We start from the raw sequence: 27,777 nt of genomic DNA on the forward strand, positions 1-27,777 counted from the left end.
GGTTACGCTACGTTTTCTTTGCGATACTACGTAACGTGTGATAAAAGTAATAAATGTGAATCATATTGAATACAAAACGTTTTATGGTATCATTATTTTTTGATAAGCTATCAAAATGAACAATTATTACTTGTTGTGCATAGGTCTCTACACTACACATAATTTATTTTTAGAATTTTATCAAAAGACTACAATTAATGGTTTGCGTTATCTCCATTGACAAAATATTTAAATAACGCGTAATCTGTTAAATATTACAATCATATTTATTATTTAAAATGTTTACTTACGCCCAATTGTTTAAAATAGCCACTTGGCAAATTATATTGCATCGAAGTTTAACGCTTATACCACTAGATGGCGATTTCATATACTTAATTTAAATATATAAAACAAAAGATAGCCGTAATAGCTAAATTATTTAAAATATGCTTAATTAAACAATGCAATTTAATTTATTACCCAATAAATTAGTACAATATATTTTTTATTTCTTGAAAGCTTAACATAATGTCTAATAGATGGAGCAAGTATAGCGAATGCAGTTGCATCAGTAAACACATAATTTAAACTTAGAATATTATGGATTTGTTATTGTTTGTATAATTATAACTCAATTATAATTCCTTTGTAATTGTTAGGTGTCCATTGTCTGGTATCTAAGAACTTAGTTACTAAATCAAAAAACAATATTCCTAAAAAACACATAGGTCTCTTTTGTTTTTTATCTACCTAGCCAGTAATTATATTTTATTAAAAACCACGTAAAAAGAATTTTAATTTTTAGAAACATCTTTACATTTTTTTGTTACGTTAAATACGATACACGATTTATCTGTAATCTCATGATGTAATTAATAACAATTTGTGCATATGTTACATGAACCGAAAAAAAACTTATCGCGTAATATTTAGCAGTACTTATTTGAAGCTCACTAGGTATTATTTACGATAAAGAAGTGAGTATAAAAAATAAAAAGATACGTAAATAAATCGAGGAAGTCTATGTTCACCTACTTCTATTATTGGGTTTTTATATTACACTTTGCAAGTGTACGGGTGTATGGTTATATGATTTGAAAACTGATACCTAATATGATACTGTACAGTACTTATTTAGTGATCTATGTGCTTGGGCCTTGGGTACAAAGTTTTGTACCGAAGTCACTGTAAACACTTTTGTATATTCGATATAAAGTTCTAATAGAACTTTTTTTGGTATTGTAGAGTCTATTCAGCTCTGCAGCATTTTGCATTTTCAAAGTACGCTTATATTTTATTTATGCTTACTTTTCATATAGTATCTACCACATTAGTAATTGCTTATAGAATAACAGATATCCTGAGTTCAAATCCCGGGTCTGCATAATTACAATTACAATATTTATGATTTTCCTGTAAAAAAATTATCAGTAACAGCTTAAACGCTGGCAGTGTTAACAATCCCGTACCTCCTTTAAGCCAAGGTGCATGTTATCATCATCGTCATGCGAGCTAGGTGGCTTCGTTCCCGAAAATATTAGAAAATAGATGAGGAATTTTGACATTGACACGAACAAAAAAAGAAACAAACAATACCCTTTGAATGTTTGGATACATTTACCTATGTGGATAGAAAAAATCCAACGCTGTGAACCTATCACTAGGTAGATAATATCAATAGCCGGTCGTAGATCATCATAAATAGGACGTTTATGATTAACACTACTTAACCTACGATTAATAAGTCAATCTATTATAGCACATCTAGGGAATCCAGCGATTGCCTAGATGTGCTATGATGGTCATAGTCAAATGATTGGATGATGAGACAAAAAGTTAACTGGTTGCGTTTTTGGTTTTATAGGTGTTTTTTTCTATATTGTGATGGTACTAATGCTTTTTTTGACTAACTATAAAATTTATTTGACCTTAAAAATATTGTAATATTTTGTCATTTTATCTGTAATTATAGATTTATCTTAAACTTCAAATACTTATAAGCGTAATATGTTTTATGGGTTCGATTTATTAAGGTATTTATTTAAGGAATGAGGTACCAACTGAAGAGAAGAAGGTCTTTCATAGCATTTCCAAATATCCAAAGGCGAAGTAAAGATAGGTAGGACCCACAATTATATTTGGTCCTCCAGTTGTATTCGAGCCATTTTTAGGAATTACTGCTATAACAAGGAGATACCTACTGAGCTGCCTTACTTCTTGTGACTGATAATGCAGTCACATGGAGTAGATTTAATAATTCGTGTTACCTATGACTTATCAATACATTGACAATATTAAGGAATGGGAGATTATTTTCGTTGTCATTATTAACTCGAGTTCACTAAAAATTTTACATAAAATCAGAAACTGACACCTACGTACAGGCAATCACATAAGCCTCTAGAAAATGTATTAAAATCGTGTATGAATATACGAATGAAGAGATGCATTTAGATTCGATAACATAACAGAGTAAGTAGTTCAAGTGATTTATTGCGACCAATTGATTCATTGAACTAATGCCAAGGTTTACTGCCAAGTCCAAAAACGTCTGTTCACTATTAATAACAACTAATCCTTCTAGATGAGTCAGTTAATCTTTACGAATAATAGTTTAGCATTCATAGCTGACTGACTCGGATAATGTGACAATCATTTTAAAATAAGAGATGAATAGGTTCTTAATGCTAATGATACACCTAAATTATCATATGTAATTATGATGAAAAAGTTGACTATATTAAGTGGAGCATTAATCAATTCGAGAGTAAATCTGAATTAGGTATATCTAGGGTCTCTTAAGTTCATTCAACTTTTAGTTAAAAGATGCATTCTTAAATAAACTACACAATACCTATATTGAAACTGAAATTGTATCCAGAATACAGATATTGAAATACGCACTTAATGTTGATGATGATATATTTTTTTTATTATTTGGCAATAGAATAAAGGAAGTATAAATAAATAAAATAACAATTTTTTTTCTCGTAGGAATACATATTGCCTTAAAAAGTAACGTTTTGATAACTGGTTTAATTGGAAGCAGGCTAAATAATTTCATAGTGGTTATAATAAGATTTCAACTTCTTTCATCACAGCTAATGACTTTTATTATCAATAAAGCAATTTGAAAAAATAACCTTTTGATGTTTTTAATACCGTTCCCTAGTTGAGCCTAACCTGCATGACGGACTTGCTTCAATATTATTTTATTAAATAATTGCCCTCATCAAACTCATTTTACTTAAAAACTTCGTATGGGAGAACAAATATTCACATTCAATTATACATACATAGAAATAATTGCTGATTAAAAGCTAATTAACGGTTTTTTAAAAGCCAAAATCTTTACTGGTCAGATTGTTCTAAATAGAGTTTTTAAAATTATTTACTGTAAGGATTAGGATATTAGGATTGGGTAGTTTAGTTTATAGTTCCCTTATTTATTATATTCCTATATTTCAATGAAATACCTAAAAACGTTAACTTAAATTATTAAATTCGATAGAATTTGTTTAAAAATCAAAACCTTATTGCTTTTGTTTGTTTTTATCTTAGATACTCTTAAGGAATCAAAGGTAAGTTACTGAAGGTTAAAATAAAATTCTTAAAAAAATATGTTGACGTATTTTTCGTTCTACTTATATCTTTTCAGTTTTATCATGTAAATAGAGACACAAGATTAATGTTATTCGTCAGGAATTTTTCACAATACATACTTTACTGATGGAAATACATGAAATATTAGGTATAGTGTAAAACAATTCATTCATTTCAATTATAATGAGGCTTTTTGGAATGCTTTTTTTACTTGATGTTGGATTGATTTAGATTTAGCGTTACCAGATTTCTGCTGTTAACAGGAAACTTTATCCCAACGAAAACATTGAAAACGTTGTAGGTTCAATTAATAATTTTATTGTATTATACATTATACGATATTATATTTACAGGAAAGTATTCGGTAAAAGAATAAGTAGGTACCAAGTACCTAGTTGTAACTGATACATGTGTACATGATACTGTGTGCGTAAAAATAACTTTGGATTCGAATCTTCAGTAGAATCCTCGTCTAGAGCAAAGTCTTTTAGCTAAGGAATACTTTAAATACGAGCTTGGACACAGAAAGTGCTGTCCTTTGCTGTGCTTGATAATTCCTTCATGAGATTTTTATGAAAATAATACCGCATATTTAGTACATTCTGACCCTTTGTCTACTTTACATTTAAATCTTATAGATCACCTTAAAAGAGAGAACTGTGTTTTTTGTAAAGTAACTTATGTCTGAAAATGCCAAAGTTTGCTTGGCAGAGCGGCTATTTAATGTGGTTTACGATAACTGCTAATACACAAATACAATTGATTAAAAATATATATCATTATCACTAGCCTTTAGTTGGGTTAGCTAACAAACCATTTTTTTGGGATGGGCTACTAAATATTTCTTTCATCTCAAACTCGAGACAAAGTCACCTGAGTCTTTTCGTGCCCATATAATTATTTTCTCATACACTACCATCATCGGTTTTTCAATCCTTTTAATTTTTTTTTGTCCCACAAAATATAAATAAACTAACTAACTATAGGTGCTAACTACCTACCTAGGTAGTGACGCAGAGTAATTTATTTATAAAATGTTTGTTGTACGAAATAAAAAACTAATAGCATCCTTTTAATTTCTTTTTTGTGCCATATACTTAATATTTCCTTATTTCGATTTCAAGTTTTTTTGTCGTACAAAAAATAAACAAAGCAAGCAGGAATTACCAGTTGTAAATAATAATCCTAAAACACATCAACGAAGTAGCAGATAATAAAATATCAAGTCACACGTGCGAAGGTTTTCGCCTGAGACTTGTATAAGCGAAACGTGTTAGTAATAAATCGATCCAGTTCATAGACAGACGTCATAACAGTCCATTACGGGCGCATTGATTGATATCAATCATATGGCTAGCAATAAACCCATGAGGCTCGATAAAAAGGAAAATTACAGTCATAAAACCGCCAGTAATCGAGTCCGCGCAGACAACTAGACGCTGCGTCTCGCTCCGCTCGTATCCTCGTACGATGAAGACATAAACTATCAACGACTCCTTTATCTCTATTATGCGGGTGATACTTTAAACAAGTCAATAATGGTTCAATAAATGTCTAAAGAACGGCATAATAACAAACCACGTGCGTTCGCCGGCTGCCTCCATAAAGTTTCGAATTTATATCGAGGTTTAGCCCCGGAGGCGTATACGAAATAATCTGAGCGGTGTTTACTGAGAGTTCTACAAACGGCGCAATTCACGTGACGTTTACGAGCGTTCAAGTGGTAGTAAAAATCGTGTTTACGAGCCACAGAGGGCACGCGCGGACTGCGCGGGCGCCGCCGCCCGCCACGCGAATATCATCGCATCTGTCGCTTGAATGCGAATGAGCTGGCTTACTTAGGATTTTTCTTTGCAGGTAATGCGTTAGATAGAGCTTTCAACTTTCAATATAATATTCAACGTAGTTTGGAAATTGAACATTTTCTATAGAAACCTCCTATGAAAGACGAATTTGGATGACAAGGTCATTCTTATATTTTATATTTTGGTACCGATATATACGATCTATATCTATTTATATGCCTATATATTATTATTCCTTATTAATAACACAGCACAAATAGTATTTTTTTTATTTTGACCAAAAAGTAGAAGCAATATGCTAATACTGCTTGATTATTTTTTATTATGTACATAATTAAACTAGTTTTATGTTCTACGCAAAAAAAATATTCAAATGATTGAAACATTAATTGTAGATGATTATAATCGTATGTCTGCCTTACAAGCCTATTCTTATATGATTAAAGTAATATTCTATGATACTTTAAGTTCTTATTAGAATAAGAGATTTTTTATAAATAATGTTTATTGGTGATTTACTAACACCTAAGTGTCTTCTATAGTCCTTACAACTTGATATGAAATTTCATGCCATGTTTTTAGGTAGGCACTTGTTGGATATTACGACTTCGATGATCGATTGGACAAGACAGCTTGGATCTTAACCGAAGATAATGATTTCAAACCCAGACAATTGATAGTAAGTTCTAGTTTGTTTAAATAGCCTGCTCGAGGAAATTGACAATATCGTGTGTGTCAATATACTTATTCATCCACAAATCAGCCTTGGAGCAGGGTGGTGGAATATGCTTTAAAATATCTTCAAAAACGAGGCCTTTATCATTGCCGAGCTCGCCTTATGTTATATTACTGTTAAAGTTAGTTTGATTTACGGTAAAAAAATATTTTACATAGATAATAAACATCTAGAAAGCTTTAAACTTTCGAATATTATGCTTCCCACAAAATATATTCAGCTTAAAATACTACGATCTTTTACTGCGAGTTGATTGAACTCAGAAATCCGAATACTGCATAATATGCATCCATGGTCGTGCTCAACTTTCAAACATATATTTTAGATTTAAATAAACATAAAATAAAATACCTAGCACACTATGTACCTATACAAGAAGTAATCATAATATTTGGGACATATATTAGAGCTGATATCCTTCTATATTGGATTTGTACTTTGGACTAACGCAAACATTAGTAATAGATAATAAAATTAATTCGAAAGTAGCTTTGTCTTTCTTTGTGTTATTCTTTCATAGCCAAACCACTGGACCGAATTTGATGAAATTTCGTATGAAGTAGGTACATTTGAACTCTGAGGAAGGATATTAGGCTTTCTTATAACTGACGTCCAAAGCCTATTTTGCAAACAAAGCCGCAGGTGACAACTAAGTAGTTTACAATAAAATCTTTAACGGTGATTTTAATTTGACAGTTATAAGAACATAAATCTTTTTATAAAATAAAATGTTTACCAAAACATCTTCTATTAATATAAAATCTTTATATCAAATAAATAATTTACTTCACGATAGGTTATGAAATAAGAAAAAATATATTTTTCAATAAGGTATCATATCAGGTTCACAATGACTTTTAAATATTTAGATACTTATTTTAATTTATTCTAGTTACTTTATGCCTGTTATATTTTTTAATAGTCATGTAGGTACTTGTATAATTAGGTATTAAAATATTTTTAATTAAATAAATTAAAATACTTAAAAACATTCAAACATTGACTAAATAAAACGATAAGCTAATTTTTGAATACATACATTATATTTTGTTATCTGTTAATTTTTGCATAAAATACGTCAATGATGTATATCATGTTTATTACGTTTAATCCTTATATGTTTATCAGTCCAGTAATATTATAGACCTGTTACCCGCCCTTTTATACGTGAATATTTGCTTAAAGAGTTGACTAAATAAAAAAAAAATACAGACGAATTGATAACCTCCTCCTTTTGGAAGTCGGTTGAAAAATGCGAGCGTGTCGTTGGGTACACTCCACAAGAGCCATTCATTCGCTTGATGACTTCATTTGGACGCGCGAACCGACTGCTCTTGCGATAATGCGCTATTGTTTACCCTTCGATAGTGCGTCTTCCACTGCACGCGCCAGACTGCACCGGACAGAGACGGCTATACATATCACGGCGCCCGCTACGCAATACGCGTTCCACAAACATCCGCCGTCTCGCTCACACATACCGCTTACCCGTTCAACAGACAGTGATAGGAACATTACTCGTATAAAACAGGTAGTAGAAGAAATAATAATCATCTTTACGACTTCTCACTCTATTCAGCACCTTGTTACGATACTGCGCGCTCATTGTGGCCCGACCGAGGAGTGGTTGTAAAATCTTTTCTTTACTGGCCCGTTTCACTAATTGTACGTTTATGAGTTTACGACTTTGCGGCTTAACTTTTCAGTAGCAGAGTCATTATTGGCCTTTTGTAGACTTTTTTTTGCTTGTTGATTGTGACGAGACGTGTTTAGGAATAATAAAGGATTAATAAGTGCCACTTAAAGAGACTTAAACAGATTTGTAGCTTTATTTTAGAACTTTTTTGAAAACTTTTATGATGTGATACAAATAGAGTATTTTCAGATTGTAGAGCCTACTTTGTAGAGACTTGACTTTTTAACCATTGATAGATGTCGAAGCTATGACCACTTGGTCATAGTGGTCGGGTTTGGCCGAAGACACGTGTTTCAGGAGGAGTGATAAGCAAGGGAAAAGAGAGCGTTACTGATAATATTTATAGTCATTAGCGAAAAGGGGACGGAACAATCGTCGGTGTTGCGATCGCAGGCGGCGCGCGGGGCGGCGCGCGTGTCTCTCCGTGCTCTCAGTAGACTGCGTGAGCCGAGTCGCGCCGGTCGCACCCGGCACATAGTCGCGCTCCCGCCACACGCGACTGCAAACTTCGCTCGCGACACACGCCTTCACCACATGTCCAATTGTCCACTAGCACAATTCAAAGCGACTACTCCTCAGACACTCGCACGTGACGACGGCACTGTCGCGACACCACCCCGAACCGGGAAACGTTTAAAAACTCGTAAAACCCGCGGCACGTGCTTCAGAGTCGTAAAATAATCGTAAAAAGTAAACACACGTCGACCGGCCTTTATCGCCGATGAAACACATTATGACGCTCGAGTGACGTTTAATAGGCAATAAAATTAATAAAGTTAATATTCACTCATCTATTCGGAGTGACGGCGGAGGTCGCGTTATCACGGCGCGTGGGGCCGCGATGACATAAGTGTTTTCTAACTCAGTGACGTTAGTGTCGGTGACCAATCAGAATGAACTCCTATTTCGAGCAGGGTGGTTTCTACGGGGCCCATGGAGTGCATCAGGGCGGCGGTGGCGGCGACCAGTACCGCGGTTTTCCCCTGGGCCTGACGTACGCCCAACCCCATGCCTTGCACCAGCCGAGGCCTCAGGACTCCCCATACGATGCCTCAGTAGCAGCCGCTTGTAAACTTTACGCGGGAGAGCAGCAATACGCAAAGGCAGATTGTTCCAAAGCGGGTGGTGAGCAACAGAATGGCTATGGAGGAAAAGAGGCATGGGGCTCAGGCCTCGGGGCACTCGTGAGGCCCGCAGCGTGCACGCCAGAAGCGCGGTACAGTGAATCATCAAGTCCCGGCAGAGCCCTTCCCTGGGGAAACCAATGCGCGTTACCCGGAGCCGCAGCCTCAGCCCAGCCGGTCCAACATCAGCCCACCAATCACACATTTTATCCTTGGATGGCCATTGCAGGTAAGATTTTTTCTCATTAAATACGCCACAACAGAATAAAAGTTCTATCACTATTTTAAAAGACAATTGTTTCACGAATTATAAACTAAAAAAAAAATCAGTTCATTAAGCCTTTAATTCAAATATGAAACATAATTTATATGTTCTAAGCAAAAGCAAATGAAATTAATTAACGGTAAATCAAAATAACTGTAGAGTGACTTAGAGGAAAGCTCTAAAATGTAGCCGATCCCGAATGAATCGATGTGATCTCGTAATAAAAGAAAGTAATGACTTCCAATAAGATGTCAATAGGTTCTGATAGGAAATGAAGAGGTAGCTTTCAATTTATTATTTAAACATTTATATTAATTAAAATACATTACATGGATGAATCATTTGCGAAAAATCATTATGACACTTGTAATTTGTAAGACTGAAAAGTTTAAAAAAATACTATGATCACAATTTTCTGCATTAAAATATTTATATTATTATATTTTTTTTTATATTGTAACACAATTGTAATAATCAACATATTAATTTTTCTTTCTTATATTTTTAATACCATAAAACTGAAAGAAATAAATTTAAATTTTACCTACACATAACTCATTTTTATTTAACTGCCCTTACTTAAATCTAGAAATATATTATAATTTATGTTGGTGTCTATATCACGAATATAACATGTTAAAAGACTATTCTGATATAAGTTAATAAAAAAATATTTAGCAATAAAGTAAAGAATGTAGCTGCTTAAACTGAATTCTCTACATAATTCATTTAATTGATACGAATTAACAATAGTTAGTTATTTCATTTTCAAATCAAGAATAAAATTGCACTGAAATGTAAAAAAAAAAGATAAAATCATCAGACTAGCACTAACTAAAAGACAAAAAAAAAAAAACAAATCATAAAAGAATTTCATTCATTAAAATTTTACACGTTGCGGGTAGGAATAATGAATCTAGCAGTTTTGTCATGCTACATTTTAGAGCTGTTGGGTGCGCGAGCGCCGCTCCGCCCGCCCGGGTCAATGGCCCGGTCTAGTTTGGGCGCATTATTATTAACTTTAGCTTCAAGTGCTAACCAACACAGCCACTATTCCGTATGTCGAACTTGACACTAACGCTCGATATAGCAATTGCAAGAAATTAAAAACTAAAAATGATAATAATTATTCTTATTTGCATAAATAAGTAATTAGTATCAAGTTATTGAGATAACTTGTTGGAATCTATTTAATATGAGATTCTTATTTGAATGTCTTGTTTGTGATAAATACAATTTTAATTTCAATGAGCAAATGTTAAGACCTTTATATTGCAAGCACGAGGCGGAAATTAATTTAATCTTTTACCTCATTACAGTGTTATACTTTGCAATTTGTTTCATCAGAGCCTGTTTCGTATAATATCAATTAGAATTAAATCCCAGTGACATGCAGAGGTAAGCGTATTACTAACGCGTAATTAACACGACGCGTGTGTGGTCCTGATTCTCATAACTCATGCGACTTGATAAAATTAAGTAACACGGCCTAAAAAATAAAAATAACCAAAATGAGTAGTCGAACTGTCGGCCATATTTCACTCGGGTTCACGCAACGCGGCCCGCGAAAACAATACAAGGCCGTGTCCATGTGGACCGTATGAGGCCAGCCTTGTCTGTTCTCGTCCTTATAACGAATTCGAACGCTATCGAATTTTATTTGTATTTCGAATGCGACAAATTTGTTTTCATAATTGGAACGTTGATTTCAACCTCTTTAGTCTACGACATTATATACAAAAAAAAGTTTGATTGGTTCAGATCTGTTGTTTAATTATGTCATTAATTATATTTTCAAGTTAAATTAAATAATTAGCTTTAATCGCAATTTAAAAGACGTTATTCCATATTTAAAAATTACGAGCCTGATTTTAATGAAGCTCGTAATTTCAACAAAATGTAGTTAAATATTATTTAATAATTAAATTTTTACATTTTATTATAACTTAATTAGTGTTTTTATATTACCGAAATGATTTATCACATAAGCGTGGAAAAACATAACATAAATGTAGCCGTGTAATTAATTCTTGGAGAAAAAAGCAAAGTGTAGTTCCTTATAAATCACTCGTCAGAAATTGTTTGCATACAAACTCTGATTTAGGGTCCTCTTGTGAAACCGTGGCTGCGTGGATAATTTTATTTAATAAGTCTTTTATAATTTTATATTATTCTAAATATAACTCAATTTACACATGTACTTATACATAAGAATGGTTTTAACGTGCAAATCTTTGAATATTGTTTCCAATCATTTTCCGTTGTTCCAAGATGTTTCATGTGACCTTTTTCAGTTGAAATATCATTCAATATAATAGAGGAGAACATTTTTATTTTTAATCGAAATTAAAAAGAAAAAAGGTAAGACTTATATTGGATCCAATTATTTTCATACATATCGTTGACGATAGATGGCGCTCTATCATAATGTTCATTAAATCACGATTAATGTTCAACTTATTTCCCTGTACGGAACAGCGATTCTTTACACATTCTGTAAGAATTTTGTTAGTAATTAACCGTACGAGCTTAAAGAGGAGAATAATTTGATGATGCGCTTAAAGTGCAGGTCATTAGCACAAATAAACGAAACAAAAAAAATAGCTCAAGATATATTTGGAATATTTTCATAAAATGAATGTTTGGTGAGAAAAAAATCTTCCAATAATCCTTATTCAGAACATGTATCGCAATTTGTATATAACTATAAAAAAATACATGCATATTTATAATATAAAAAAGGGTTTCTTCAGTGCTCGTAGAGTTTTTCTGCCTTGCGTTACAACCTGCATCTAACCTTAAGCTGAGGCCTGACCCTATAATTTCTAAACAGGTTCCAAAATTGGCGACTGAATTTCGCTCGAGGCAGAATATTTTAAATGCTCCTTTATTAAAGGGAAATGAGATATTGTAATCACTACCTAGTTGCTCCTTCACGTCCTCTGTACATGAGTCTCTTATTATTTCAATTTGTCTTTTTATATTTCGAATTCGAGAGCAATTGATTTCATTCTTTGTCTTCGACGTGAAATATTTCGTAATTTATTCCAAATTGTTCAGATCGATTGAATTATAAATTTCGAAAACATTTTACCATGTAGGTAATTTAAGTATTGGTTATTATACTAAGTACAGTTACAGCTTGTGATTGTCACGAAGCTGGGCGAAGATCTTTTATTTTGCTTATAAAGATATCATTAAGCTAATTTTACATACCTATGTTATCCATTGAATTTTACTTTTTATTACCACTAATATATTTATAGCAGTTTAACATGAAACATGCAGGTTTTATCATGTTTTCAGATGAAAAAATAGTACCTACTAGTAATAGTACCTACCGAATTAAAATCCGCAATCTTTAGCTTGTAACATTTTCTATTAAAATCAGAATGAAATAATCTGATCGATCAATATGAACTAGTTCGCTATCTAGAATACGGTAGCTGGCAGATAAGTGCGGTACCACAATTATTAATCTTCAAGGTTATTTTAAAATGGCCGGCGGTATACTCTAGTAATTTGTAAGTACAAGTGCCTTTACCCAATCTTTTGTATAATGGACGAACCTCAATTATTTAAAACGTGCGATAATGTGGTTTGAACGAAGCAAACTTGCCTCCGCTAAAACAAGTTACGATCCAAACACTGTATGAAGTTTGAGAACTTCATATTATTCAAGTCTTCTTAACTACAATGGTTGCACAATACTACTACTAATTTCTATTTCATTTGTCAAACTTGTTAACGAAATTATACACAATATGAATAAATTATTTACGAAATAACTATTTCAGTACTTTCTGTTATTTCGAAATTAAATATAAATTCAACTGCGTCTAATTAATTAATTTATAAAACTCAGTACTTAAAGTTAACATTCCGTCGCATTGACGACATTTTGCAGACATTTGATTTAATCTCAGAGATTATTTTAAACAAATTAAAAGCAGCTTAAAGAATTAATACCGCATTTTTAAAATATTCAATGCGTAAAATCAAAACGTACGGCTAACTGGCTGGGAATACGTCATGAGTCATTCAGAGCCCGCCGCGGACGGTGCTCTACTTTACAACTTCGATGCGCGTCGAATAACAAAATACAATGCTGAAGCTAATCAAATAAACGACTATCTAATAAATTCATATTATTGAAATCTATAAATATATAGCGAAATGAGAGTTTATATTATTTTCAGATAAAGTTTAAATATTGTTAATTGACTTGATTTAACATAGTTGGAGGTAAATTTAGTAGCTTGTATTTACATTTATTGTGTAGGATGTAATCATTCCAAAGAATGTTTGCTGTTTTATCGTGAGTAATTGAATGATGTCTGCCAATAAGTTGTTCTACAAAAGCTGGATTAGCATTCAATATAAACTCTGTGGAAAAATTCAAAGAAATTAAATTATTTATTTTCTTAAGGAATTTGCATAATTTTACATTTCATTTCATCCCATTCCATTATAAAGTATTGGTGAAATGAAGTGATTTTAAATATTTACATATTTTGGTTTTTGTTGTAAATCGTTGATTCGAATTTACTTTTCGCACTTCTATATGCATCGCACTTTACTTGAGTTTCGGTTATAAATCTTTAGTTTCTATAGAATGCAGACTAAGGCATCCGTGACTCATGATACACGTCAAGAAGAGTGCTCTAGTTTATGTTTTCGATGCGCATCGAATCTAAATTAGTTTTATACATACACACAAGTACAATTATTTATTTATATAAAAACAAACCAATTTTTATCACTACAAAATTTAAATCGAATAACAATTATACAACTGTTTATAATAATTAATTATAAATACAAGATGTAAAAAAATATACAACATTGTTGTTAATACACGAAAAAACAAAAACTTCTTTAACAAATACTTAAGCACGGCTAGACAAATGAAACGACCTTGACAAGTAGTTCATAAAGAATGCTCTACGTACTCAATAGAAGCGTTTGTAATGGTTCCCCAAATTGGCTCGTCCGTCCACCGCACACAATCAAAACAAACACTGAATACACACAAAAATAACAACATAATAGCCCCGTAACAGTCGCAACTCGCAAGCCATAAACTAATAATGGGGGAGATATGTTTTATGGCTTTCAAGTTTTGAATAGGTACGCCTAAGTTTTTTGAATTTTAGTGCAGCAAAAATCGTGTACGAGTGAGCACGCTTGTTTGAACTTAGAGTGTTGATAATATAATTAATAAGTAGAATGCGTTAATCAATTGCGTGCAGTGAAAAAGATTGACGGGTCCGCGGTATGGCGGAGGAGGTGCGCATGCGCTTGTATCCCGCCTGTTCGCGCGGCGCGCCGGCGGCCATCTTGGATAAGGATCGATCATAGGTGTGCAGCTGTGAAGTGATAAATATGAAACCCGGGTGCATCTTCGTGTGCGTACTTTCTTTTTGTGTGCGACTGTCGACGAAAGCTCGCTGTGATCTTCGGAAACTCATGCGCCGCTGCAAAAATAACACATATTTTATTATAATAATACCATTATTTTCATATGCGATATACCTACTTTATGTATTAGGTATATCTGGAGTGAGTTATGTTAAGATTAATATTAATATAAGGTATATATTAATTTAAATAGCTTGTAAGTTTATTTATAAATTGAAAATTATTTTTAATGTGTTTAACTAATATTGCATTAGTAAAAGTTGCATGTAATTATTGAATTAATTGTTTTCTTTGCAAAAAAGAAAACTATATATGTTCACATACACTTTGTTTAAAGTTATTCGGTTTTTTTCTAACACTTGGGAAGTCTATAATTCATGCAACAAAAAGTATCTAACATGCACTAACTGTTACACAGGTCATAAGTTAGCCAGTGATAGCTTATACTTAGTAAGCGGACAAAAAGGTATATATAGATAATTTATTCGTATAAAAATAACATACACAATTCTTATTTGTTTCAATATAATTATAGACTGTTGGTTCTAATACATGCGTAATCATTACAATAATTCAATTTCCCATATAACATGTAAGCATGTGTATATGGTAGGTATATTTATAATTTACTAGTTGTCGCTTGCGGCTTGGTTCGCGTTTTAGGGCGTTGTTTGTCATGTTAGGCAAAAAGTAGCCTATATCCTTAATTGGATTTCAAATTTGTTTTATAAAAAATTGCATCAAATTCGGTTCATTTGGGAAAGAGCTACAGACAGATAGAGTTACTTTCACATTGATAATATTTATATAGATTGAATTTGATAAGCTATTTATTTACATGCATTTAAGTTTAATGACCTATGTGAATCGATTTCACCTAAAATCCGAGTGTGTCTAAGTAGATAATGCTGTATGAAGATAGTAAATGAAATCCAGCTCGCTGGGAACCGCGGGGTCAGGTTATTACGCGTTGCATTGAAAATCATCGGTTACGTACAACCGAACCGTGACTCTCTACAGTAATCTTACAATTGTTTCGATTCCACTCTTTGTTTGTTGAGAAATTGTATCGGTTACTTTTATTTTCGATTTCATAACCCATTGAGAAAATCTATAATTGGTATTTTCATCAATGATATAACTTACCCTTAAGAGAAATAGTTTTTTTTTATATTTTATTTTATGTAACATAGTACTAACACGAACTTCTTTATAATTCAAAAATATATTATAATGTTATTTTTCATTAAAGATTGAGACAAAGAAGTTTACATATTTTGTTATGTAATAAGCTTCTTCTTATATCTTTTATACAAATTCAAAAGCTCAAATAAAGAGTAATGATCAATAGATTTAATTAAAAATGTTTATACTAATAATTTAGTAGAATTTCATAACAGTTACGAAACAAAGCTATAGGTATATAATCGTGTTATGTTTATAATGAAATGTATATAATGCACCATATATCTACGTTTATGGATAAATAGGTATTATTATACATTCGAAGTTAGTCGGTTCGGTTGCCCGAGGGTGTTATTTTAGGCCATATGTCCATATCACAGCTTTATTTTTAAATTATTATACTATATAAATATTCTATAAGTATAAGTATATTAACGGAACGAAAAGACGATAAAGTCCATGATTATTGATATCCCAGTTGTAAAAATAATGTAAAACAGTTATTTATATAAATTGTTTATATACTTGATAAATATATAATAAACTAATATTAATATTTGAGTTCATATAAATAAGCAAAATCGATAGGAAAAAGCATAATAAAATATATAAGAATTAAATTAAATTCAAAATAGTTTTTGATAGAGGCCGTCTAAACTGGATTATTGGCTGAATCAAAATCAAATTTCGACAGCTGTAACATTTTAAACATTGCAAAATTGCTATGAGTAATTTTAGAGGAATAGTTACATTTTAATAATTATACTTATTTATTTACTAAAAGTCTAGTTATTTACTTTAGTTATTAATTCATTATCCGTATTATTGAAATCGAAACTTAAATTTTTATTATATTTTATATATTTATATAGATGTATAGCAATATATATTTCACGGCCATTTAAGTCGATCGTCAAGTAGAGCGATTACTCAAATGAAATTATATGAGAAACTCGAACCGCTCTGTGCTCACTAATTACACGTGTAGGTTGCAATCATATGAAAGGGCGCCCAACGTAATTATGAATAAATATAACACAGATTATACTCATATTTACCGCAGGAAATCATAGACGGCTCATTTAAATACATTCAGTTTTTCTCATTTGAATACAACTATGTAGCTTTAACTCTACAATTATAAGAGACAATATAACACACGTGCTTGGATTTCCTTTGACCTGCGATGAAGTTGAATACTAGTATTTTTCTGAGTATTTAATTAAACCTATAAAAAGAAATAGCATAACGCATTTTATTGTGCATTTTTCCTTGAAAATGTAACACTCACGTGCATATAAGTAAAAGTATTTAATGGTTTACCATAAGAAAGGGGCGTGAAACAGTTTTTTGTATGCGATTAAAAGAGAGCGATTACGTTCTAATTAAATAAAAATATAAAGATAGTAGATCCATTGATTTCAGAATACTATATATTTTCGCTCAATATGGCGAACACGCCTTATCTTCGCCGCTTGAAGACTGCTCGGCAATTAATAATTTTGCAAGATCCACGGATCCACTACAATCGACCGAACTAAAGTTTAGTGTGGGCTCGATATATAACTAATCTATTACATTTTATCATTAAACATGTTTTAGAAATCTTACGATTTCGTTTAATCACTTATTAGTGATGTTTTAACGCTTCGCTTATTCGAGTAACGATTTGTCATACTTCAACATTACGCATTCAGATCGACGCGTGTACGAGAGAAAATAACGTAAATTGTTTGTACATTATTATAATCGCCTTAAACGTTTCTTTGCACAAAATAGTTGACGCTGTATGAAGTATGTCGTGTTTTATAAAATTGCGCCAACTTATTAAACCGAGCCCTAACCCGTTTCTAGTAAACTATTAAACCATATTTAATTTCACATAAACAGTGCATGGCAACATACACCTCGTATAAATAACCGCACCACCTTTTCATTCGATGCAAAAATCTCAAATATGTCAAGCGATAATAATTTTTATTCCTTTCACACTTACGCTCAGTTTTCTAGCACACGAAAATAACACCTTTTCTGTTCTCCAAACACTAGGTGGACTCTATTGAAAAGGATATAGAGGCAGTTATTGCTTAACGATCGTTGTGCTTTGTGACATTGTAGAATTGCTTCCTTGATATAGAGGGCTTCGTGCCGAAACCAGCGTTTAACAGAACAATGTGTCTTCTTTTTAAACTAAGTCGGTTAATCGTGTTGATTCTACTATGGCTTTTTACTTGAAATGCTTTTTATTCAGTGCTTTTGTTACATTTTAAAATGACATAAACATTAAAAATGATCAGGAACATCGCGAATAAAAGTAGAGGAAGGTAAATAAGAAACGCCGATAACGAACGATTCGAATGAATCAATTCGTATTATCTTTAAATTAAATTATAGTATCTTAATGTGTAAATTGGAAATTATTGTAGCATTATTCAGATAAAATATTAAATATATTCTTTAGCGCTTAAAGAAATAATATTATTTATAGCATTGTTATTCACGATAGTAGGGAATCTAAAAAAATATTTTTAATTAATATGCGCTATGAAAATGAGTAACGATGTTTATGAAACAAATGACTTTATTTATCTCGGTATGTGATAAATCAGAATAAATACGTGCAGTGCACGCATGTAAGTTCACTTACCTCAGCCATTAGGCGCTTGCTACTTTTTAATTATTCTTAATCAATCACACGTTATGTTATAGTCCGTGGCGAATCTCCTTGATCCGTCACGCCACTCTAAGATTCGTCTCGGATCTCGATATAACGATCAATAAAGTTTATCACACCATTTCAGTAGGAATCCGATAATTATCTACCAATAAAATTTTATAGACGATTCGATTGTTAGCGTTTTATAGTCTACTATTGGTGAAAGTTCGAATACCATTTTTTTTCTATTCTTTTTCTATGCTAAATTTTTAATATTCCTTAATTTTGTATATCGAAACGATGGCCCCGGCACTGAATAGCTAATTCCGTTTATAGAGAATGGTCAAAGAGAGGTTACGATCGTTCCAAAAATTGAAATATTCACGGCGGTAAGAGAACAGAAAGCTTGCGCCGGCGCCGATATCCATGATGTATGGGCCCCTCCACACACTTAACTCATAAACCCTTCTAATATTAGAAGACGCAAACATGAAATATACCTGTCCTTTTCTAGTAGAGTTCGTTTACTTAAATTACGAAAAAAATACATTTATATAATAAGTACATATTTACTACCTACCTAATATGAGTTGAAAAACTTGATAATAATAGAGCTAATATTAATAGATTCGGAAAAACACTTTATTCTATTATAATTATACTAAACATATTTTCTTTTATATCATTGTTATGCACTTAATATTTTTAATAATTTGAACAAGAAATAAAATAACTATTTATCAATTATTTTCGCTTCAGTTACAGATTAAGGCAACACTTCACTTTTGTTATACAGACTGTTTCATAGAAAGAGACAACAATGGTAATCAAGGTTCTTCCTTATCTCATAATAGTGAACTACAAATCTACAAAACGGTTGAAAGACTAACTAACGTAAGCGATACATGCGGGTAAAAAAAAAGACGTTTCTATTATAGACTCCATTTTTTCCTAGCGGCCGATGTCCAAAAAAAGTCGTAAATTATAATTTATTAGCTAACAAGACAACGAAATTAAGTTATCCGCCGTTCCCAATCAAAAGCGGCGTTCCTTTAGTTGATTATACAGGCTGTAGTTGGGTTCGGAAATTCGTATCTAACGGACGTTCATAAATAGTCCAGTTCCATATATTTTAGCCTGTGCAAGTTGTAAGAGGAATCCTAGTGTTCGTTATGCATGTGGCGTCGGAGTTGTTAAGGCGTCGTCGTGACCTACCACAGTTCAATTTGACGGCGGCGCGGCAAAGCACTCCGATCATGCCATGCGACCCACGTATCGCCAATTTACGCGCTATAATCACCAACTTTGGCAGCTGTCACCTTCTGAGAAAGTTTCAAATACAATTTTGTTACTTACCTGTGAAATGAAGAGTATGAATGCGTGATAATTGTGAAGACTGGATAGCGTAGAGTTTTTCATTAAAACAATGAGAGGTGTCTTAGGTGGATGAGGATTTGCTTTTACTTTTCACACGGCTCCGGGAGATGTGCTTGACGGTCAGTGCACGAATGTTAGTATCAACGTCGTCCGCGCAGAATTATAATGAGAGTTTCCTTCTGAACTGCACTCGCGATACATAAAACATGGCCGTCGTCATGTTTACAACGGAAAATACGATCGCGATCCGTGTGTTAAGCGAAGTTTTATAATGTGTTTTAAATTAGCCATTAAACATAAAATTGAATTATCGGAATTGTGACTTGCAAGTGTTATATTGAAAATATTGACATATGTGATTCGGTTACCAATGAGACAAACAAGTGATAATAGATATACGTATTTAATTCCTTTTGTTAAAAATGTGTCAGTGTTTTTAAGGGGTCAAAGTCCGCGTAGTTTATGAATGCGAATGCACGAAACCGGCGCGCCGCGAAAATATGTCTCGACAAACAAGCAACACCAAGCAGTCTTCAGCAGTTTGAGTTACGAGAGCCATAAAGGCTTAAAATAGAGTAGATGGTTTTAATACATAAAAAGGAAGTCTATTTAAGACTACGACTTTTTTTTCTTATTCATAGAATTCAGATTTAAATTGATTTTAAAATTGTGAGGAGGATCAAATGATATAAAGGCATATAGTTTTATGAATATACTGAGAATAATAGCACTTGCAAAGAAATATTATCCTTTTTAGACAGATAAATGTTATTCTAAGAGTTATTTGAAACATTCGTTTATATGCATAATATAGACATAACAAAATTACAATTAAAAATATCGACCATTTAAAGTTACATAACAATGTAAATATAATTCTAGTGACACATTATGTACAAATTTGGAATAGTATTATATGCATTTATGCAAATATTATAAATACCAGCAAAACATTATACCCTAATTCAATAATTTATGCGGTACGGTCTGTCATTTCAACTGTTTATTTCGCACGCGTACCATAAGCGCATTCCGATATAGACCCAGTCGAACTGAAATTATAGATACTATAATAATTTCCTAAAGAATTTCTAATGTAGGTATTTCAAATACTTGACTGAGATGTTGAATGAATAAGTTATTAATATTTATCGTTTTCTCGAATTCGAAACGTATGCTTTTTATGGAAATTTAATAAACGATTTCCCTTACCTACTAGGCACTATGTTTATTTACATCGTATTTTAGTTCAAATTTGTTTTCATTGATTAATAATTAATTCATTATTTAATAATGTATTATAACTTGTATTACAATAGCCTTTTGTACTATTTTCCATTGTATTTGTTACAGAACTTTTGATATGTGTTTTAATATAGATTAGGTACGAGTATCTATTGTATGTTTTTTAGTATGTATTTATTTAAAGTAAAAGTAGCAATATGTTCTGAACTAATACATCGATGTAATAAGTATGGTGCACTAATATATTCTGTAATGTTACAATATTTTACCCATTCCACGTTTTTGATGGACACAGTAAATTATACGCTTGCCGTTCGACTTATCATTAGGACAATAGCTATTTATTACATATTGATTTATTGTACATCGATTGAATTGTTCATGAAATTCAGTGGAAATAATCGTACGTGATCAGATATATTTTCTAACATTCATTACAAGCCAATGAAGCGTTAATCTTTGGAATAGTTAGACTGTTAATAATATTTTTTTAATGAAAAATATTGAAATATACAACATGATTAAAAAACCAACGCTGGTATCGTTGGCTTTATAATTGCGTAACTAATGTTATTCATATCGAGAGCCCCTTTTTCTTATATTCGTACATTGTTTTAAAACCTTATTTTATTATTAAAGTAAAGAAACTGGAACTCGCCTACTTAATAAAATTATTAATCATAGAATAAAAAATATTATAATAACGTATGTGTATACAAACGGAGTTAATCAAAATGAACGCGAAGGCTCGTGTTAGGTGGTGAGGGCGAATGGCTACGACCTCCGCCCTTCCGGCCCGCTGACCTCGCTAAAACTGAAACTACGATTTAGCGCTATTAATCCACTATAATACTTAACTTACCTTCGATTCTGAATCGAATAAGCTATTACCGTTGAAATCTCTTCTGCATATGTTCATTTTAAAATTATTACAACGTAGGTTTGTATTAACAAAAATAATTATTGTTTAATTTGCATATCTATAATTAATATATAACATCCGTTGTAAATCGATTGGAAGATTAAGATTTGGATTTTTATCTGTTTTGAGATTTTATATGTCATAAAAATGTAATTACTATATTTAGCTACAAAGCCAATGGTTTTCCTTTTAATAAGCATTGAATGTGAAGAAAAAACAGTATTTTATTATTAGTTGAAAAAATAGTTTAAAATTCAGTTATCCAATTTTGATCCTTATTACGACTGATTTAAGTTTACTATCTATACATTTTCATCTTATAAAACAGCATTAAATCACAAAGAATAAGTAGGCTTTAGCATCAGTTTACAATTTCAATAAATGAATGAAAACAGTCAATTTGAATAAATTAGCAATTAAATACGATAAAAGACTCCTCTATTTACACTCAATAAGGATTGATGTATAAACAGTATGTCGTGACGTTAATAGAGTTTGTATTGGTTAATAATATTGTAGTTTAATTTATCGCATACATGATATTATAAATACATGTTCAAAAGTATTAACAAACACTTTAATATCAAACAAGCACACACTTCTATAGCTAATCAACTGCTATCAAAAGTGGTAATATATAATGAATTGGAAATGTATCGAAGCACGTGTGGGATAAACTTTATTTAATATCTTTCATAAAAATTTAAATGCAACTTCGTGGCAAATGAGTTGAAAATAATTGTCACTTAACAGATACCGACTTCGGGTCTAAACGTTCGGATACTGGGTATTTAAGTGTAAAGCCTGCCTCTCGATCGCAGTAGCGACTGAATTAAGATAATGTTCACACCTGTCCGCGTATAAACGTCACAATACGAGCTCGATGCAGTAAGACGGACAGTTTACGACTCTACGCCGACGACTCGAATATTTTTTTAATAATTTTACGATCATCGCCTAAAGTTATTAATGTCGTTATCGATAAATGACATCGCTCTTGTTGAGATTATTAGAAGGATAATTTGTATTTATTTTTTTATAATTTATCACTTAATTTGCGGATTACAATTATAGCACCTTTTTGTATTTAAAAGTGATTATTTTTTTAATGATAATTTTGAGGAATAAATTAGACAGTTTATTTTTATTTTTGACAAAAGCTCAAGTGTGCGCTACCTACAAGCGTGTCGTCGCGCGTCGCGAGGCAACTAACGCTCCCTCCTTTTTATTGCGGTTCTGTTTACAACATATTTTATAGGATCAGCTGCTTGATTGCGTCACTACAGATGTTAGAATTGGTATTTTAGGGAAATTCGGAATTTAAATCCATCCAAACTAATTCCCTTGGCCGTATAATTTTAAACATTTTAAATGCTAGACAATTTCAAACAGAAAAATCTATACAGCAACCATAACCTTTACACGGTCTTTTACTTTTAAAATATAATGGCCTTGGAAAAATAAACGTACCAATTTTATTTTCAAATAAAGATACAACATGTATTTTTACTAGGTTACGTAACCTTAAAAAATTGTACGTTGTAAAAACTTAAATTTTAGGTAATTTGCCCAATAAAATTGTAAAGAATCATGCGGTCAGAATAATAAAAACGTAACGTCAGGTACAAATCTATTATTTACCTTGTGTTCTGTTGAAATCTTAACTGCTTTACAATTCAAAATGGACGTTGCGTAATTATTAACGGTCTGAGTTAATTGTCTCATTCAAAGGACAACTGTTTCGAAATCTTTCTAAAAATACAAACCAAGAATTCGGAGAAGTAGTTTTTACCTTTTTACAGTTGCTTCGTTTTTTATAGAGAAGGCTCATAAACCTTTGTCTAACGATAATTTTACAAATATACCCACTACGCGTTTAAGCCTCGTCGATAAATAATCTTCGTATGCAAATGAATTAGGTTAGAGATGTGCTGCATTAATTAATTTAAGGCAGGTGGCCTATTATCGATGAAATTTAAAATCAGTTCTTTTTATTATTTAACGATAAACATCTACTTTTTAAATGAAATTTGTCTGAAATCAAGTACATTCTTAATTCAGCATTCTTATACTGACTCGTTTTAAAAATAATTGCTAGAAATATTAAATAATATTATCATTGTGGTAACAGGAAAGGCACTTTCGTAACTGCTTTTAACAGTGTCTGGTCTTGCCCTTTGTAGTTATTTTATGAACGCGGCAACTTACAATAAATGACTTAAGCTTAATTGTGACGTTGAAAACGGAAACATTAAACCGCCATGTATTCCAATTAATATTTTTACGAGCGCTGAAATCACGTCCTGAAGACGCTTATTGTTTAATTATTACATATGTTTTGTATGTTACTAAGTTTTCCTGAGTTCCATACGGTACCCGTTCCCGCTAATCCCGTTTCTCATCCGCGTCACGTGGTCGCCGGGTCGCTCCGACCGCGTATTATTGAAACCGCGACAGTCGCTGCACGTCATAAATCTCAAGTCGCGTCTCTCCATTGTTCCCGCTGATGTCAAAGATCAGCAATTTGCCATTGTTATACTGGGGCTTTACCTCATACTACATTAGTATTCAGTCATAATTAAAAGTTTTGAGGTTTTGATTTAGTATCGACTTATGTAAGCATGCTTTGTGATAGCTAAATATCTGTTTGATTTAATTTCAGACCAGTTTGGTTTTTCACCTCCAGGTTTCTGACTTTGTATTTAAGGCGTCTGTCGCCGACTCGTCTACAGATTTACGAAACAAAAATTCAAAAGATACGCGTGTAATACGCGGAAGAGTTAAATATACCGCGATGTTTTTAAACATCCTCATGTGAATTTAATTAATGTTGTAAAATACAAATAAAATTCTCGGCCTTTACAGCGACCATAAATAATTTTAATATAAGCGCTAGGTAGTTAAACAGAGCGTCAATTTGCAAGATATTCGTAGTCCTTTAACTTGTTTTTCGAGCCCGAAGGCAGACATAGTTCTTTAGCGTTGGTACAAAGATCGATGTAATTATTGTTAACAGAGTAATATTTACTGGTTGAATTGAAAATAAACAACGTTAATTCAATCAGAACTAGGGATAATAACTTTTTCGTTAATTATATACTATTTATATATGGATATATATTTTCATACGTAACTAATGTTCAACTGTTCTATTTTAAATGATATAATTTTTAACGTGAATGTAGTCGCGGGGACGTGTTCGCCGCTGAATTATCGACCGGCCAAATTGTGAGCAAGTTCAAGGACCCAATAAAAAGCAAGTACCCACGTGGTTTAACGTACAATTATGGAACGTGACGAACTATAATAACGTCTCCCATTAGTTGAGATACTGTGTGTTTACAACTCTAGATTGTAGTTTCTCTCGCCATTCATAGACATTGTATAGAATCTAAAAGGCGCCTTCGACCGGACGACGTGACAACTCGGTACGATTCGTGAATTAATTTTTCTATTAATAAAACGATATTTTATTAAAAATATAGATATTTATTTATAGAGACAAAAGTAAGTTATCGCTTTTAAAAGTCATTGTTTTATGGTAATTTCTATAAGTGTCTTTATATAATTAAGAATAAAATTAACATTTTTATTAATTTATGAGTTTCCTTTTAAGGTTCAAGTTCATTGTAGGCGCAACGATGCGTGGTCGTTATGTGAAGGCTTAATTGTTTAACTATTTCATTTTATTTTCGTTTTTGTATCTAGTGTCACTTCTATCTATATTTTTTATTGAGTAATGGCTTTTAAAATGTCAACCCGATAATATTTCGTTTCGTTTCAATCTTGTACCGCTTTTTATTGTGAAAGTATGGGGAAGCACATTTCGACAGTTGTTATTGTAGTTTTTATGTTACGAATTGCCTCTTGATTACAATCTAAAATTCTTTAAGCAAGAAACTGTAATGATACTGTAATAAAATAAATATTAAGGCTTAATTAAGTTGTTACCGGCTCAGCCTATGAATACTTAAGATTAGTTAAGGCAGTAAAATTTTTTTTCACTCTCCTAATTAGTACAGAAGTAGTAAAATCTATATCGCAACATCAGCATTAGTTAGCATTTTAATTTTATATATCTTGTTAATTCTTAGAAATTTTGTAAAAATGATTTTAAAGATATAGAGAATTAAAGCTTTTGTATGTAAAAGCCGACAGTTGAAGCTTGTTGATTTAACAGGTTGATTTTGAATGAAGATTGTCGGTTCAAACTGGGCCACCAAACCATTGAGTTAGTATCAAACCAAATATGTTTATATGTCTTCTTATGCCCAGCGATGGATAACATTCATACCCCATAATTCCACTGCTGGAATATTTATATGAGATAATAGAACGTTATCATTTTCGTCCCAATGGTATTAAATTGTACAAGTTTTAAAAATTTATTAAAAAGATAAAGTTAGAATCCCTATTAGTGATTCTATTTATATAAAATTCTTGTTATGAGTAATGGCGGTGGCTGGCTGAGTCCGGACGTAGTGGAAACGGTTATTGTAAGCATTGTCGTCTGGTTTACACATAATAAAAATAAGGAAGTGTGATAGGCATTACAACAAAATGAATAAAAAAATATCTAATCCTTTAATTTGCACATTTTGTTAAAAAATATTATAATCCTATATCATAGGTGCCTTGTTTATTGAATTATAAAAATTTAATTAAATCCTGTAAACATTGTTTATCATTAACTGTGTAGAGAATTGTTTTCAAAGGTACCTAATAATCATTTGAACTACGATATTGTTGTTAAAGGAATGTTCCGTAATTATTACGGTCATATTTCTAAAGGAATTATCATCACTCTTTTTTTGTTGTGAACGTTAACACGCAATCTGCCATGTTTTTTCAAAATATCGCGCCAGTTTCGATGTCTGGCGACGTCATATCAATGTTATATTTTTCTAAATTTGTCGTCAGCTACAAGGTTATATCTATTGTGAGTTTTCGACGATGAAATTGTACAATACAAAGAAAATTTTTATGGAGCAATGTAACAGTTGTTGTCTCCCACATCTGTGTAATATATCCGTCCATGTGTATACCGCCTGGTTTTCTATTAATCTGAAACGTTGTTTTCAGATGATCATTTTTGTTTGTATTTTGTGAATGTAACTAGTACTCATATTGACGAAATACATGTGATTATTTTGTTACCGTGTAAACATATTTTTTTATGAAATAAAATATTCGATATTTTTGATTTTCATTTCATGATGAAAAACACCTTTAGATATCAAAATCAACGTTAATTTAAGTACAACTTCAAACTTAAGTGAACATTTTGTAACACAAGTATGTTGTATTTCTATCAAATATTTGAAGAAACACGAATTTAAATGTTTAAGAAGGTATGTTTGAAATGTATTATAGATAAGTTTGTCCATGTTTTCACTAATAAGAGATAAAGTAATGAAAATTGTTAAGAAACGTGCACAACAAGCATTCCATTAGAAAGTAATTACACAACAGCATTCTTGTAAGTAAATTGAATGTTAGAAATTTAAACGTACGATTTTTTTCATAACAAATATAATTCAATTATCTATTAATTATGTCACTTGCGGCGTATTATTACCTATTGTGTAGATAAAGTGGGCCAAAATAATGTCTTTATAACGAGTTTGCGTGTATCATGGCAGTATATGATCACGCGTCCTATGAAATACCTATTTTCGGATATAATCAATTACCCTTCCCGTGGTTCCCACGTCCGAAAACATGATTACAATAAAAACATTACGGTGTTATAAGATTATC

The 27,777-nt window shown here is 31.9% G+C and overlaps 1 protein-coding gene and 1 long non-coding RNA gene across 3 annotated transcripts in view; one reads left to right on the forward strand and one right to left on the reverse strand.

Annotated features, from left to right (window-relative positions):
* The first annotated feature begins 8,237 nt into the window (after positions 1-8,237).
* The window catches only part of LOC124535067 (homeotic protein ultrabithorax), a 121,447-nt gene continuing 101,907 nt past the window's right edge, over positions 8,238-27,777 (forward strand). Inside the window, exon 1 of the mRNA XM_047111107.1 lies at positions 8,238-9,175. Coding sequence (XP_046967063.1) covers positions 8,716-9,175 — 460 coding nt within the window. The 5' untranslated portion in view covers positions 8,238-8,715. The remainder of the gene's footprint in view (positions 9,176-27,777) is intronic.
* LOC124535068 overlaps positions 13,050-27,777 on the reverse strand; it is a 52,887-nt gene continuing 38,159 nt past the window's right edge. For both annotated transcript variants that reach the window (XR_006966781.1, XR_006966780.1), the window contains exon 4: positions 13,050-14,688. This is a non-coding gene — a long non-coding RNA (uncharacterized LOC124535068). The remainder of the gene's footprint in view (positions 14,689-27,777) is intronic.

This window comes from Vanessa cardui, chromosome 14 (assembly GCF_905220365.1).
Source record: "Vanessa cardui chromosome 14, ilVanCard2.1, whole genome shotgun sequence".
In the NCBI taxonomy this organism is placed as follows: domain Eukaryota; kingdom Metazoa; phylum Arthropoda; class Insecta; order Lepidoptera; family Nymphalidae; genus Vanessa; species Vanessa cardui.